Source organism: Amblyomma americanum, chromosome 5, assembly GCF_052857255.1.
Source record: "Amblyomma americanum isolate KBUSLIRL-KWMA chromosome 5, ASM5285725v1, whole genome shotgun sequence".
NCBI classification, from domain to species: Eukaryota; Metazoa; Arthropoda; class Arachnida; order Ixodida; family Ixodidae; genus Amblyomma; species Amblyomma americanum.
The window spans coordinates 173,351,912-173,369,411 of NC_135501.1; the positions used below are offsets into that span (position 1 = coordinate 173,351,912).

The 17,500-nt window shown below is 42.9% G+C and overlaps 1 protein-coding gene across 2 annotated transcripts in view; it reads right to left on the bottom strand.

Moving 5' to 3' along the window:
* The window catches only part of RSG7 (Regulator of G-protein signaling 7), a 72,185-nt gene that overhangs the window by 18,117 nt on the left and 36,568 nt on the right, over window positions 1–17,500 (bottom strand). For both annotated transcript variants that reach the window (XM_077665811.1, XM_077665812.1), the window contains exons 5-15: window positions 17,375–17,426; window positions 16,698–16,839; window positions 15,458–15,539; window positions 13,708–13,782; window positions 12,560–12,649; window positions 11,472–11,533; window positions 10,253–10,366; window positions 6,039–6,164; window positions 5,282–5,356; window positions 3,626–3,737; window positions 2,575–2,667 (exon numbers count right to left, since the gene is read on the bottom strand). In XM_077665811.1, coding sequence (XP_077521937.1) covers window positions 2,575–2,667; window positions 3,626–3,737; window positions 5,282–5,356; window positions 6,039–6,164; window positions 10,253–10,366; window positions 11,472–11,533; window positions 12,560–12,649; window positions 13,708–13,782; window positions 15,458–15,539; window positions 16,698–16,839; window positions 17,375–17,426 — 1,023 coding nt within the window. The remainder of the gene's footprint in view (window positions 1–2,574; window positions 2,668–3,625; window positions 3,738–5,281; window positions 5,357–6,038; window positions 6,165–10,252; window positions 10,367–11,471; window positions 11,534–12,559; window positions 12,650–13,707; window positions 13,783–15,457; window positions 15,540–16,697; window positions 16,840–17,374; window positions 17,427–17,500) is intronic.

A 17,500-nucleotide genomic window follows, 5' to 3' on the forward strand; every position in this document is an offset into this window, starting at 1 on the left:
CACGCACACACAGACACATGTGCACAAGAACACAGGGGGTAACCCAAATAAAACCAACAGCAGGGGAACGTTGCCGACAGCGATCTAACTACTGTCTACTGCCACACCAACTATGAATGCCAGGAGAGGCACTGTATACACAAGTTCTATGGGGAAGAGGGGGGGGGGGGGAGGGGGAGCTATAACAAAGACAGCATTCTAGATCTACCAGGGTTTTGCACTGAGCAGGCCGATGCAGCAACTGACACTCTGAAGCGAACTCAGCACAAATGGTATGCCGTGTCTCAGCGCAGGAGGCTGAAGTTAAGGCACACATAGCTAGAGGACTATCACACACCAAACTGTGAGCTAATGGTTGTTCACAGTCCTTATATACAGTTGAGCCCACACATAACAAACGCTCGATTATTTAAAAAAAAGATGGTCGGCCCAACAACTTGCACACCTTGGATAGTGTGGCGAAAGCCATAACTGTAACAGGTTACGCTGTAATAGGCATCGCTGTAAAATGTGTGGACTAAGGACCAGTATGATGCAACTAAACTATTTGTAATTCCAATTCTGCTTTTAGAAGTTCCTGCCGGACTGGGATACTACTGCATGTTAAGGGGCAATGTCCGCCACACGCCTGCGCATGCTTTCTTCCGAGGTGCCGTTTACGGCGTAACTTCCACCACACTGTGAGTGCACTGGCCATAACCGCCTGTACAAGATACACTCATGAACACAGCCGTCCAAACAATTAGAAAATGCACTAAGAAAAAAAAACGACTAACGCTGCCCATAATTTCTTTCTTCAGCACAAGTTTTTGCCACATTTTTCTTGTTATGCAGCGAAGTTTACTCATCGCGAATAGCTGGATATGATGCAAGCATTGCGCATATTGACCAGGTTCGTTATGAGTGTGCCCAACTGTACACAATTAAAACAGCACCACAAAGCTTAGCTGCTACTCAAAGGCAGGAATAATGCTTAAACGTTTTTCTGAAGAGAAAATGCACACTGTGAGGAAAGTTATAGAGGCATCCTTCTCTAGACAACCAATGAGGATGACTACAGTCCTTTGAAATGCATCTGGCACTAACATGTGAGTTTCCTTTCAAAGACTGGTGGTATGTAAAACTGCAGTACTTAAAACACAAAAGTTAGCCTCAAAGCTACGTGTATAATAACAAACAACAAAACCTGTCAGCTAACATTAAGCAGTTCAAAAGTCCACAGGGCCTGACTCAATTCTGTTGGGTAAATCATGGCAACTCTCAGAAAAATCACAATTAACTGAGCAACAAAGGTGGATGAAAAGGTGCATAGTGCAGGCCACACAATCACCAACACCACTCCCAAAGCACAACACAGTGTTTCTTTTTCAACACCGGTGCAGTGTGTGTGTGTGTCACAAGACCACACAGTGAAAAAGCATCGATCACAAACCGCACGGTGAGAAAAGCATGGACCACAAGTGATGCTTAGAACAGGTGCCAGGAGCAGTTTGAGACAGAAACAACCCTGTATAATAAGATGAGCCCCACTATATGGCACTAAACAAAGAGTTTCTCAAATCTATCAAAAGAGAAAAAGGGGGCACCACCGTCTATGGGAGTTTGTTAAAAAGCGCTCCATCCATCACGAGATTGCCAGGAAATAGACACATCATATTTGCCTTATTAGATAGCGTTAGGCCAAAGATATAGATCCAGCAGCGAAATAATAGCTGCACCATGATGCTCTTTATTGGGGACAGATTTAAATTCTTTTAAATACAGAATCTCCCACTTCTTTAGTGAATTTAATGCAAGTGAATTAATGATAGGTGCTCGACTCATGAAAATTATCAGAGCATTTTCTGGAGGTTTGCCCCAATAAAGGTCACAGTTATGACTACAAATCCCCATTTTCAACCAAATGCTGCCAAATACCAAATACTCGGTGCCTATTTACTGGCATCTCCACACCCACACACACACTGTGGATAAACAACTGAAGCTAGCTCTTCTTTTTTTTTCCCCTAGATAATTTTGAGAAATTCTGCAGCTTTGGACGAGTTGTGAGACACTGCACTTCAGCTGGGAAGAAAATAAGATACAGTGTATACTCATTCAAAATATTTGCGACGCTGAAAATTTTTTGATGATTTAGAACAAACCAGCAAGAGCACCGTTAAGTGTTTTCATTTATCACATGCGGTCAAATATTCTGCTCAAATATTCAGCGACTTTTCTTTATTGAAGCTAGACAAGCAGCACCTGTTGGTTGATTAGAACTATCATTGAGCCACACACTTCTCAAAAGTAGTAGACACGAGCTCGTTAATAATTCCAACAATTTCATCATAGAAAGGGACAGCAAATAATTATATCAACTTCATTATAATCTGCTTAACAGCTCATAGGTTTACAACAAGCTCGCACTGAATTACATCAGATGATGAAATAACTGCTTTTAACGGAGCACAAGTGGCGCACTTACATCTTTTCAAAGGTATATATGTGTGAACATACCAGAATGTACAATTCCCAGATTACAAATGGGAGGAATGCTTCTCTCACGAAACAAGGCACGGAGTGCCCACTCACCTTCTTCTTAGTGCCGTTAGCATAGTCCGTGTACATGGTGGAATTACAGTACCGCCTGTAGCTGTCATTCCTCATCACGAAGTAGACGTGCCACTGGAAAGGCCACAGGGGTGGAGCAGGCAGGGAAAAAGAGCGCGGTAATAAATCATGAGGCAAAAATTCAGCCCACTCGTGTTGCCAGCACAACACAGGCAGCCCTGCCTTTACTCGGACTTAATTGTGCCCTTTCCAATCTCAACCTCACAGTGAACACCTTCAGTTCCATACACTGATCCAAGGTAGATATCTCTATCTTGGAATTCCTAACAGCACGAATAACAAAGAATAAATGGGAGGAAAGCCCCAGTTTGCTTACCAACATTTCAACTGCGGTTAATTGAACATTAATAGAAGGGGCCACTGTCCTGCACCATACGTAGTGGAAACGATGATGGCAGCGATGATCATTATTGACAAGTGCACTAAGACGAGTCCTCTTTTCAAAAATTTGGTCAACAGACAGAGGCTTTCCTGCCACTTTTTGTCCAAATTTGCTTTTGATTCAATAACAGGGCAAACTATAACCATGACCACGTTATTCTGCCCTCATGCTCAGTATGCACAGGGAATCGCATTGTTCTGGTGTACTTTGTTGTTCAGGAGCTGAAGTTACCGTAACAATAGTGTTATGGCCACGTGACTCAGCTGCTATGGGCATAGTAGTGCTGACTTATGATTTCATAATGCACCACTTCAGTGATTCAAGGAACTATAGATCTTCCAGAAAGCAACAAAGCAATCTGAGAGAATTGCAACATACTATATTTAGAGAGCCTTCAAGCCTAATCTTTGCATCTAATCTTCATTGACTCAATCAGGCCAATAGCATTTCCGCTCTGAAATGCAGCAAGTGAGCAATGGCATATTGAAGAAAGTGCACGACGGAAACAGCAGTTCTGCGCCTCTAGTGGAAAGTTCATTTCCCTTTGTTTCTGAAAACATTCAAGCTCCGAGAAAAAAAAAAGTCCACAAGAAGAAAATTGCAACGGGCAACACAAGCATCAGCACTCACGGCAGCTTCGTCGAACGTCCACCGGTCGGGATTCTGCATGTTGACCTTCGTGATCTCGAAACTTCTAGAGTCGATGTTGATGGGACAGTTGGCGTCGGGCGCCAGGTACTCACTGCAAAGGCACAGCAGCGAATGTCATTGTGGTCTACAGCCAATGAAGAACGTCACCACTAGTTGTCTCACAGTGGACGGCAGAAACAGATGCAAATCCGACTCTTAACAGCACAGATTTCTGCAGACCATTATGCTACGTTTGCCAATCAAAAAATCAGTGAACTTAAGGGGGAATGTGGAGAACACAGGTGACATTTTTTATCTTTTGGTGTACACGTAGCAATGATATTTGGCAAGCTTATTAGAAGTAGTAGAACTTTCTGGCAGGCTAGTTGGTACATTTCAATTGAATAGCGTGCGCTAACAGGACGAACACAGGAAAAAGGCCGCTTTGTGCCTTTTTAAGTTTTATCCTTTAGATTTGCATCGTGTTGTTCCTTACGTTTTCTCTGCCCATGTTGTCGCACATCATATCAACCGTTATCACTCTTAGGTCACATGTTGTTACATCCCGCTGACTGCATGATGAGCCATGTTACGCCACGTTTTCTTTTGCTGAAGTTGTTTGCCTCTGTTAATCATATCGTACACCCTCACACCCCAGCAGCTATAAAAGAGCGTCTGGCATCTTTTTCCTGTTGTTAAAGTTGGAAGTTGCGCTTCTTTCGTCTTCTCCAAGTTTCCTGTGTTCGTCCTGTTAGCGCACACTATTCAGTTGCTTATTAGAAAGTCCATCGAATGCTTAAATATAAAATTTAACTCAAATATCTGAAATATTCTATGTCATATGCTTCATATTGCTATACTAAACCTGCAGAAAGCCTGGCATTACAACAAAACATGGTAGAAGCCCGCAGTCGATCTGTGAAAGTTTTATTTAAAAGAATGGTTGATGCAGTCGACATGCTCCAAACATTTTTAGTAGCCTGATTTCTTTCTTTTTCTACACACACTGTTATATCCACGCTTGCATAATGCACTCATTATTGTCATGTCAAATTACTGACAGTGAAGAAACGAAAACCTAATTCAGAAATATAAAAAGGTCACTGTATAAAGAATATATCAAGGAACACAATGCAACAAACCACATGAAAATCCGTGAAGCCATTGTCATGCTATTCTTTCTGCAATTAGGGCAGTCAGGTCAAAAAACACTTTTGAGAAAACTAGCAACTTCATAGAGATTTTAGCCACCTTTTTGCTACCTATGATTACAAAAACATTTTTTGAAATCACTTTTAGGCTATTTTCTGGGAAAATTTTGGGGGACACAATTAAAAAGACCTGATAGATATCGAATTTGATTTTTCAACAATTCACTTTTTTGGGGGGATTTTTACGATTTGAACCTTTTAATCAGCAAAAATATTTCAGCAATGACGTAAATTCAAACAGAAATCACCAGAGGTAACAGTTAAGATCACAGCACAGACCCAGCAACTGTATTGACGATGAAATAAAGACATGTAACATCTTTACACATTTAGCACTACAGTACTGTGTTTACATGCTCTGCATAATATGCTATAACACTTCATGCAGTATTTCATACCTGAAGATTTCGACGAAATGGTAAACAAGTAAACATGTGAAACCTACTTCCATATCTCTTGTACTTTGATGGGGACATCTTTCAGATGAATTTGTTTCAGCTCTTGAACAGCCTCCCAGAACCTGGTGCACGCAGAGAAAGCAAGAAGTACATTGACCTCAGCATAACTGCACTTACTCAAATATAATGTGAGCTGCTTACCAATATTGGAAGTGAAAAGCCATACCTCATGTTATAACTGCATCAATATTAATGAACAACTAAATTATTTCTTCCTGTTGTGCACTGCCAAAAGTTATCCATGCATTACAATCATGGCAGCACTGCATTCGAGTATTTCAGTGTTCTCAACAGCGAATGCTGCAGTGTTGACCAGGGCGTTGTCATTCGCAGGTGCACAAAGCACACACCAGCGCACTGTGTGTCTGTGACATTCACAAAATGTCACTGCTTCCTGCCTACAGTTTTTGTATTCAAGACCCACCTCCTTACGTGAGCAGGGTGCACAGTCAAACAAACCAAAAAACAGCTTCTATTGAACTTTCCAAGTGAAAAATTTTGAATAGTGTGTTTTGAAAAAATGTCAACCTCCATTTAAAACTTCCGGTTATGATGACTTGAACAGTTAAAAGGAGATACCGCCTTCTAGCTAATAAGGCTAATTAAAGACTCCAGTTGTGTATCTGGAGACAGCCAGTGGCTCCAATTGGAACAGGCCGCGTAGGCTGTTGCTGTTGGTCGAGTGGTTTGATCACAGGCCGAGTGGCTCGCACAGATGGAGAGCCATGCCCCGGCGTGCCTCACCTCAGATTCTCGAGGCTAAACTCCTTTTCGAGAAACTGGATGAAGTGCTCCCTGCCCGCTGGGTCCCGCAACAGTTCCTGTAGGGAGTTCTTCCAACGACGCACCCGACGCGGTGGCACATTGGTCCTGGGGGCAGTTTGCAAGAGACAGGTCACAAACAAACGTAATAGTAAACCCAACGATGGACCTAATGCACCTAATAAAAGGGCAATAATTGATAATTAGCTAGCCTGCAGCAAAAGCTCCACACTAACAGGCAAGGGTCAGGATCAATGTGACGTTGAAACAAAGGCTGGTTTCCGGCAACTCTTCGAGGAGGCATCCGGGGGATGGGGAGGGGTGCTTATGGACAATGTATTTCTTTACCTTTTTTTCATCGAAAAAATAAATATAAGGGCTCAATCCATGTTTTGCGACAAAGTAGGATCTCTCATTTAAACAAGAAATATTTGCCCTCACCTTTCTCATTATTTAAAACTCGCTTAAGGGGCCATTCGGTCAAAATTTTCCGTTTTCAATTTATTATTCCTGTTTCGTGATCCTTGGGTCTTCAGCTGTCTCCTCACAAAAAAAATTGTAGCAAAATGTGCAGCATAAATTAAGAAAATGACATTTCTTTTTATGTGTGGTAGTTATGCTGGGGGCAAATCGCGCTTCTGGAACTGTCAGCAGAACCGTGCGGATTCTGTGACTTTTCGACAGCGCAGCACCAACAAGATGGTACTACCATGAAGAGGAGATCTAGATAAGTGCTTTATCATGGTCATGATGCCACATTTCTCTAAGCCAAAATAAAAGTAAATGAGAGGATGAAACTACAACAAAAGTAGCACTGCAATCGGTTGCTTGAGTCACATGGTGGCTGAGCAGTGTACTACCTCGATGGAAAGAAACACGAACAACCCGGCGCCAACACGCCCGGCTGTTGGAATTTATTTTCAGCGCGCTTTTAACTAGGTGGTACGAAAAAGACGTTAGAGTCATCCTAGAATGTATCATAGACGAGTTTAGGGTGTTTTTGCTATCACCGAAGTAAAGGCACGGCGAAAAGAAATTGAAACAGCGGAGCGTGTTGTCGCTGGGTTGTTCGCGTTTCTTTCCATCGAGGTAGTACACATCAACAGGGCGCTTGTCATGTGCACGTCAATTTGCAGTGCGATGCATGCGTGTTGTCTGCTATGGGTTCCTAGAAATACATGTGCACATTGGCAGCGTGCTTGGTGCTTTCAGCGTGCATGACTGCCAGAGACGGCAAGACTGCGTCTGAAACGGCTTCTCTTTGCGACTAAGTTGCTTCTGAGACACCTGTTAATTCTAGCGCAATAATGACCAAGGAGGTGCTGCCATCACGCTAGCATGCTGGTCTTTAGTCAGGTGCACTGCCCAGGAGAGTTTTTAGCAGTTGGTACTGTTTTTCTCACAAATGTAGCAAAATAAGCTTTCCAAGGTTCCTCAGCTTTCAGTTTTTCTCCAGTTGCTACAACTCAACCCCTTGGCATTTCAACACGAATGATAGCAGAATCATTCTGATTTTATTGCACATCAGTTTTAATACTTTCAAAAGTGCAGTAAAGCTCTAAATTTTTCTTTACGTAGATGTAATAGTTTTTGAAACTTATTTTTGTAAGAAATATTTTCACGTGAATATACATATGCTGAAGTCTAACTAGCTTTTTGAGAATCACTAAGTGAACAAGGGCGGGGAAAGCCTCAGCCCAATGGGCACTAAAACTCCCTTGGATATCCCGTGGACGTCCAGGACGTCCACGGGACATCTGAGCACGTTTCAGTGCCCACTGGGAGGGTGCTTGCCAACATTTTGACAAGAGGACTTGTCTTTGGGCAAAGCATTTAGGCACCCAAAAAAAAGAGCTAATAGCTTTATGGCCCAGAACAGGGCATTGCGAGCATGCTGAGATTACAAACTAGTGCACTGTCTCCTTAATTATTTAATACCTCAAGAGTGACTTAACGAGGGTGTTAATCGTCAAGAGTCAAGCAACTATAACAGCTGGCTTGAAATTAAGTGTTGTTCTGAAATCTGCATAAAAATTTACTTATCTGTGCCAAATTCCGTCACATTTCATGCATAAATAATGAAAATAATTCTGATTGCTGCATATCCTCATAACGTGAACATTAGGATTATTCAAACTGACAGCTTGGCTTCATCAACTTGAAGTGTATATATCAAAAGGGCTCCCCTAAACCTGAACTTCATGGGTTTCAAACAAATTCCCACTCCTCTTCAAGTCCATGATAACTGAGAATCAACTCAATCTGCCCCCCCCCCTTCATATTGAGACAAAAGGAAGCACAAGCTCTTCCGTGAAGTTAAGTTCCAACATCCAAACCATATTTTCAATGTAATCTTAAAGAAAAATCTGCTTAACATGTGGTTTCTTGCTTTATATTTCTGGTGAAAAAGAAGTGCCTGCCTTGAGTCCTACTTTGTTTCAGTGACCATGGTGACCGGAGAACAGTGGACAGCGAAAAAAAAATGGCATGACATTTGTAGTGAGGTTACAGAAATACAGCACAGACCATTTATAATGTAACCACTTATAATATAATGCAGGACCGCATTGTATGCGGCTTTTGTGACAACCGCTTCACTCTTCCATAGAGTTCAATGTATTGGCGTACCGCTTAATATGCGGCAGCGCGTAACCGAAGACCGCGTATAGTGCGGTATCTTGAAAGCCTGGCGGCCCGCGTACCGGTGCGAGCCCGTGGGTACTGGCGGGCGCGAGGAGCATGCTTCCCAGATTGCGCAAGAAGGGGGCAACAGGTGGAGCAGGGCAGCGTTGTCAGCTTGGTTCAACGCAAGGCTGAAGGCAGGAGAGGATGCAAAAAAAAAGTCCCAAAGCAGGCGTTCTTCCTCTCACTCTCCGATGCGCCTCCATTGGGCACACTGATTGGACAAAACTGGGAAGCACGTGATGGCACGGCCAGGCGAGCATGCTGGAGTGGTGGCCGCAGCCGCACGGCATGACACTGCAGGCGCTGCTCGTACCACGCGTCTGTGCGGCAGTATCTTGTCACGCCTGAGCCCATGAGCGCGGTATGTGTCGTCGCGTGTAGCGCAAAGCTGACAACGTAGGCAAGTCTACCAGCCTCGGCTGTCTTCAGTTCCGATGGCGTCTGTACCTCCGAAAGCTAGGAAACGGCAAACTATCAAAACCAAGCAGAGCATTGTGAGGCACGTCGAGTGTGGTTTGAAAAAGGGTACGGTGGCAAAAAAAGTATGGTGTCACCGACGCTACTGTGTCTGCCATTTGGAAGAACAGCGACAAGTTGCGACAACAGCTGCAGGAAGACTCCACTTTGCTTGCACGGAAGCGAATCCGTGCGTCGAAGTACGAAGATGTCGCCGCTTTGTTTGAACGGTTTCGCGAGGTCCAGGCCCAGAGCGTTCGAGTGAGTGGCTCAATATTGCAAGCCAAGGCCAGGTGCCTTGCAAACATCTTGGGGCATGATGGTTTCAACCCATTCAACGGTTGTATTTAGAATTTCAAGGACCGGCATGAGATAAGCTCGTCGTCATTGCCGACCCCGACAGCGTTGTGTGTGGAGTAGCCGCCACAGATGAAAACATCGTGGCAGTGGTGCGCGGTCGCGATGAGCCTCTACCCGGGGATGGGCCTGACGAAGTGAGTGAAAGTGCAGCAGAAGTTTCGTGCAAAGATGCGCTCGACGGTTGCAACAAACTGCGCCTCCATTACGCTCAGAGAAACCTCAGCGAGCAAGCGCTCAAGTGCCTCACTATTTTTGAAGATGAAGCCATTAGCAACGCAGTTCAGTCACAGTGCCAGACTAAAATAACGTCGCTCTTTTATTAATTACAACGCTTCGACAAAAAAATTAAATAAACTTCTTTGTTGCTTGTGATTGCAGTGTTGTGCGTCCGATGCATTGTCAGGTGTACTTTGAAAGCCGTTCTGAAAACGCGAATCCATGGAAAATCTACATTTTGGTTACAGTGCAGTACCATTTATAATGCGGATTTTCCCTACTCCCGTGGTATGCATTACAAGCGGTCTATGCTGTATAGCATGCCTAAAAGAGGTTGCTCCAACATTATATCACTAAATTTACTTTGAAAAGAGTGTACACATCATTCCTCATGTTGGTCCATGGCAGACAAAAAGTTGAAAACACACATACGGCACATTATTCAGTGGCACACGAGATACACCGATTGATATACTCACGTCTGTTTTTCCACTTCCCAAAACTCGGTGCTATCCGAGATCCACGGGTTGGAAGGCTCGAGTGGCATGCAGAAGCTGTCGTACTCTGCATGTTTCTCATAATAAGATTTGTACCTGAAAGAGAGACAACTGGAATGTGAACAAGGACAGTCGCTGGCTCTATTTGAACTGACCGGAAACTGGCACTGCTGTTCGTTACAGAACTATTGTGGTGCACCAGGAACCTTCAAACTACAACTGTCTGGCAAGCACAGCTTGATGAGTTTGCGCTTCCTACTAATCTCCTCTGGTTTCTAGGGAAAAATCATTTTACGTCAGATAAAGCCAATACTACTTTTACTTGTTGCTGTTATGCCAACAATACAGAAGAGAGGGGGCAACTATGGCCACCGAACAAGAATGTGACGCTGTTTTACTAAACTGCATCATGGAATCAAAAAGGTTGCCAATCGCAACTGCAAAGTAGCTGAAGACAGGCTTTCCATGAATTTTTAAACAATTTATTATGACTGCGAACATCTATTAATTCGAGCATATAACAGGTTTCCCAGAAATCACGACACCGTGCTGTCCAGCACAAATAACTTTAAATGCTACCCAATGCCTATAACCTAAGCGATATTCTAAACCCTTAATGGTTCAAGCATTAAACACTCTCGTACGATGTAGATTTGAACCACCTCTTAATGCTCATTATGGTCAATTGAAAACCTAAATAACAATACCTTTAAAAGCTTTCTAAAAACAAAAAACGTTGTTGCCCCTTTTCACATGAGCATAAGCAGCAGTTCTAATTAGCAATGAATGGATCAATGTTTTGCAGCCAAGACAGACAAAGTGTCCATGACGCACTGTCTTCATTCACAACTAAAAAAAATGGGGTTAATTTTAATTGCATTATAAATGTGGTTGGCAAAGCAGGAACAGAAGAGCTTTCATGCTCTTTCTTGGTGCATCTAGATGTTTCGTCAAACTCGCAGCAAATAGCATGACATGCCTCTCTGCTTCAATGCCACTACACAAGGAGAAAAATATCCCTTGAGACAGTAGACTAGGCATAACACCAACAATGCATATAGCATGGCCAGCATCAATTTTTGCGTTAGATGAATTGCTGCAGAATGTTTGGCAGAACATAGTGCCTTTGCTTTCTTGATTTTTTCAAATCTTTTTATGTTTTGGTCACAGAGATGTCATATTTCAAGGTCTCAAAACTCACGTTTCAAGAGCTGCGGTGATCTTGACATTGCCGCCATCAAGCCTGCCTTTGAGCGTTTCCACCTGAAAGCATAACAAATGTAAAGGATAAGAGACTGACATGGTGACAGTAATTCACCTACATTATTTCAGATCCTGTCTTCGCATTCAGCCTTTAAATACAGAAAACAAAGCCGAGTCAAACAATTCCAATTACGAATCAAATGGAATGTAATTGATTTCAACTAGTTTCCAAATAGTTCCACGTGTGTTTTCAGAAGTTTTGATTGGCTATTTTTGGTTGGGAAGGCTCTAGACTTATGTATACAGCTCTTGCTTTGCGTACGACACCAAAATGTCGGCAAAAAATTTACCGTTTTCTTTTAACTCAGCAGTGAAAGACTCCAGTGAAAATGCCAATTCATGCCTATATACACAGCAAAGCAAAGAAAAGACTAGACTCATGTTGAAGGCATGACTCATGCTGAAGGCATGAGTCTACCTGTCATTTTAACACGACATTATAGTTAAGTGCAATTCAGGAAATTGCACTCACTTTGCTACCGACATCTTTAACAATGGCAACCTAGTGACATAAAATACTTATATAAAAACTGCAGTTTCAGCATCTTTAGAAAAATCATGCCTTTCCCCGAGAAAAGACGTAAGAAAAAAACTTTCAGAATAAGCCACTTGTTTCATCTAGCACACAATCAATGATCATTAAATGCCACTGATATAACAGTGGCTATCACTCATCATTTGCATGAGCATATAGCATGTGTCAGTAGCGAGGACCTACAGGATGGCATGCTAATTTCCTGGTTCAACCTATTCCTCATCTACCAGAAAAAGACTAGAAAAAACACTAGTGGCAATACTGGGACTGAAATTTTATGGTGTATTCACTATTCGGGCCAAAACGTCTCGATAAAAAAGGTAAATGACACGCAATAAAGATTTTTGTTTTCGTACAGCACATAGTGCAAAATTGCAGGCCACACGAAAGCAGCATCTTCCTTGGATCGAAATACTAAGGCAACTGCTGTCAGAAAACGAGCCAGAAGATGAACTAGATTAGCAGGCCATAGTACACTGAAAGGAACTTGCCTCCTTCTTGAGAACGTCTAGTGGCGTGTTAATCTCGCCTTCAGAGACGCTGGGACTGATACGTCCGCCAGGTACTGCACACTGCAAGTGCTGGAGTGGGATGTAAAAAAAAGAAGAAACAAGTGCAATGCCTTCAGTATAATGTAGCTCACAGAACTATTTGAAGCAAACATATGTTTTTTTTATTCATGAACTTTCATCATCAATCCAGCAATACAATTTATGCAAGAGCTCACAGAGAAAACTGCCTAAACAGTGTTTTATAGTAGACAGCATCTCATACGACTGTTTTCACTGCACAATAAGCAAAACGACTCTAATTATGCTTGGAACTAAAAGTTACTATGCATTTCATGTCTTCCACAAAGCTTGAGTCCTGCAAAATATGTGCACACAGATATCATTTTGTCACGGTACGACAATTAATGGCAACAGGCTGGTCCCATCACAGTAGTTCCAGTTTCACCCTTCAGGCATTTAAACATGTAGTAAGCACCCCAGGTGGCAGCACTGGCAGTTTGTTTAGGTTTAGGTTTAGGGAGTTTAACATCCCAAAGCGACTCGGGCTATGAGGGACGCCGTAGTGAAAGGCTCCGGACCACCTGGGATTCTTTAACGTGCGCTGACATCCCACAATACATGGGCCTCTAGAATTTCGCTTCCATCGAAATTTGACTGCCGCGGCTGGGATTGAACCTGCGTCTTTAGGGCCAGCAGCCGAGCGCCATAACCACTGAGCCATCACAGCGGGCAGTTTGTAATTTTTCACTGAAATTATTCCCTCATTAATTAAACAATCTGAAACTCTAGGACACACTTTATAAACGTAATTCACCAACAAGTTCAGTGCATTTTGCTTTTTCGATTACATCCCTACACGTGTTATTACTAACTGGGTCAGAACTTGGGAACAAAATTATACTTATAGTGCTGGTCCTGTTGTTTTCTTTCCTTGTTGTCCTCGTCTTTTACGCTATTTTCGCTTAAGTATGTATCACCAACTCGCCCGTCTTGCCATCGTGTTGAACAAAATTATACTAAAACCACATTAACAGAGGCTTGTAAACAGGTAATTATTGAGAAATTATTCATGCACAGCAGTTGAGGGAAAAATAAGAACTCAAAGAGAGAAAAATGCTGCCACTGACCTTTGCACTTTTGATTGGTTTGTTCATACGGCAGGCCTTCTTAATGTCAATTTCCGTAGTATTTACACAGCCCGGCTGTTAGATGATCAAGAAAAAAGATGAGCACTCGTCAGGAAAAAAACGCTTTCTGCAAAAGCTACAGCACTGCATATATATGTTGCAAAATTGAGCACAATTAGCACAAACTGGCAGCAGATGTTTACTTGCCCACTTTAAAAGATGTTTCAACAGTCTAAACACTAATTAGGCAAAGCCTTCTAATGCATGCAAGTAAAATGTGATAAATGTAATTCATCACAAAGAAAGTCGCACTGCTGGTAGTGAGACTAAGATTGCGGCATACAGCAATGGTAAACTGATTTCAAGCAAGGAAAAATCAATTCTAAACGCGGCCCTTTCGCCTTGTGTTTTGTATAAGCTTGCAGTCTTCATTGCACTAGTTGACTGCACACAAAATCTATGTTTTAAGGTATTAAATTAGCAAAACTGCACTGTCCCTTTCACTCCTCTTGGTTTTTTTTCTTTTTTTTTTTGAGAGAGTTTTCCTTTTCTCGTGGTTCTCATGTGTCATTTCTCCCATGACATGCACCTCTCTCTATCCTTCACTAACAAGCTCAAGTTGGTGCTGTGTTTTCATATTTTTGCTGGCTGTTTGTGACATGCGACTGTTTTGAGTCTTCATCCAGTACTGAAGTATTCCAATCACCATGTGCAGAAAGTGCTCACATCGGCATACCAATGCACCTGAAACTGTATGTAACTGTATGTACTCAGCTTCTCAGTTAAGCTTCGTACCAAAACCATGTTATCAATGCTCTTGAAAGGACTGAAAACTGCCCAAAATGTGTCATGAGAATATGGTGCTAATGAAATAATCTTGCCTCATATATTGTAAGCATCAAGAACTGTAATATCAAAGAAACCAGGATTTATAATGTTAATTCAGCATTGAAAATTGCACAAAGCAAGCTGATGCGACACCTTGAGATGAAATCTACATTTCGTGAAACCTTGCCACTGTTGGTGCATCCCACCAACGTGACCACATCTTTGTAAAATGCTACTTATATGTTGTTAAGTGCAGTGTTTTTTCTTTCAGAAGCGGCCATCATAGTTTGTTAGAGTTTGCACTCTCTTGATAGTGCCCTTTGGTGACAAGTAACGCTCCCTTCACATCGTCGATGAACTCTTTTAAGCTTTTGTCAGTAAACGGTGTCACAGCATTTTGCATGCCTTGGTTGAAGCGCTAAACACAGTTCACTAAAACTGTTGCCGGGGCATACATCCTTTTGCTGTTACAGCTTTCGGTGCGCAATTACTACCTGGCGGCTGGGATTATATATGCTAGTTTTTAAACTTCATCACTCCTGACGGCATGCCATCGCTATCGCACATGGTGATCATGGTTTCCAGCATCGGTGCCCATAAAAACGGGCATATTCACTGGTAAAAAAAGTTATCTGTAAAAATCTTCTACACCGTTTCTAGCAAAATCATTGCAGATTCAGGCAACCTGTATACTAAGTTTTATGTTTCGCCAAAAAAAAAGAAAAACAGGGCACTTAAAATTCAGTTGTCACTCCCTTTAACAGGCTTGAGGTTTACACATGTGAACAAAAAAATCAAATGTCGACAAAATAAATATGTAACAGATATAAATGAAGAGAATTTCATCAACTCTTTACCTTGCCTCATTTGATCCTATGGAACAAACAAATGAGAAGATGCACCATCGCGTGCGCCCACTCACCACTGGCCTATGTACATCCCAGAAAGCCCTCTCTTGGCTGTCGAGGACTTTCCTTTCTAACTTGTCCCTCTTCTTGTCAACCCTGGAGGGGAAGAAATAAATGCAAAGGAATGGGTTCATGACGGTTCAGCACATGACGTATTAAAGATGCACTAAAGAGGAATCTGAACTCGTCTTTTTACCCCGGGAGCTCTGTCTACTTGTTCCGTGCACTCTTAAAAACTTCGAATTATTGTCCTCTGCAGCCTATTGCCCTAATTAAATCGGATTAAACGTCCCGGGTCCCTCATTTTTTTTTAACTTAACGCAGTAGGTAGAAGGAGTCAACCAACGCGTCAGCTAGTCCCACAGTGGCTTGCCACTCTGCCATCGGCGGAGTGATACGTAAATCAAAGAGTCCAGGGGTAATTTTATTTCCGTGGGCCTAATTTGCAGCTATATTGTCTGTGACTGAAACTGTTTATTCACAGAAATCTAAAAAAACAAAATAAAAGTGAAAGCGAAGCCGCCACTGGACTGGCTGAAAGGCACTCCACGCGTTGGTTGACTCCGCCTACATACCGCGTTCAGTTCAAAAAAAGGTGGGAGCCGGGTTGTTTAATCCGATTTAATTAGGGCAATCGGCCACACAGGATAATAATTCGAAGTTTCTAGGAATGCCTGGAACGTGTAGTTAGAATTCCCGCGGTAAAAAAAACGAGTTCAGATTCTTCTTTAGCAGACCTTTAAGAAACAACAACACAGCAAGCTATGCATGCACAAGTGGGCTACTAGGTATTCATGAACACAGCCCAGTCAGAAAAGACTGATCGGAGCTTTCAAAAACAAAGTCTATACTAACAAGTTTCAGATGGACCCCAGTCGGTTGTTTGTCTGTGGACATTCCAACTGATCTTTTCTGACTGGGTGATCACGAAGTCTTTCTTGCACCAGTTTTGAGTGAAATGGAAGAACATGTGCTATTCAGTGAATCAGCGTGTGCTAGCCACTTAACAGAAGTGCACCTCGTTGACAAAGATGCACTCATAGCTAGGGCAACAATTCGCATCACTGTGCATTTAAGCATTGCAAGTGAGACAGCTGAAAAGCACCAGCTAATCAAAAGCTGTCTCGAATGACAAAAGTAGCGACAACCACTGACATGACATCCGGTTCTGACTTTCAGTGGATGCAATAACTGAGACAGGTCGCAACCTCCTTCAAACCACTCGCGAGAGACGGGATACAGCTGCACACTCACTTGGCCTGTGCCTCAGCCTGCATGAAGATGAACTCCCATTTACGCGAGAACATCTTCTGAAGCCGGGCCAGGTTCTCGGCCTCGTAGTCAGCCAGCTCCAGGCGGGCCTTGTTCTGCATTGTTCGCTTGCACAGGTACACGGCTGCCACCACCACACGCCACCAGGAAGAGGAAAGAGACAGAGGAGAACCAAGCAAGGCGTGCTATCAGTCGCGATATGCAACAGCCTTTGCCACAGCAGAGATCAGCTTATGAAGGAGCGACGAATACTGCCACGGTATCTCTCAAGCACTGTGCCAGTACATAATTAGCAGTACCCCTGCCACACCTCAGCAGTTCCCAATGGGCACTGGAACACCTTTGAACGGCTGCAGGACTCAATGGGAGTTTGAATATGTCCATTGGGTTGATGGGAAGAACTGCACCTGCTGCTTTTATTGAGCCGTTACCTTAGCAGCTGCACGAGTTCTGGCTGCAACTATACTTCAGACAAGTGCCCCACGGTGTTTTGCAACTCTGTCTCGCTTTAACATAACACTAATCGGTGCACATAAAGTAAGCCGCGTGTACTCACTCACACAGGTACTGCACAAGTTACTGAAGCTCCAATGTGAAAGATTTCCAAGTAGAGTAAAAACAGACATGGTGACAGACAGGAGGTCATGGGTGAGGCTCACCGTAGTCAGTATTTTCAGGTTCCCAGCAATTAGAGGGCCAGAAGTAAGGCGTCTGTAAGAACGCAAGAAAAGCAAACACTTAATAGGGAAATTTCATGCAAGCACTGTGTTACATGAAATGAGAAT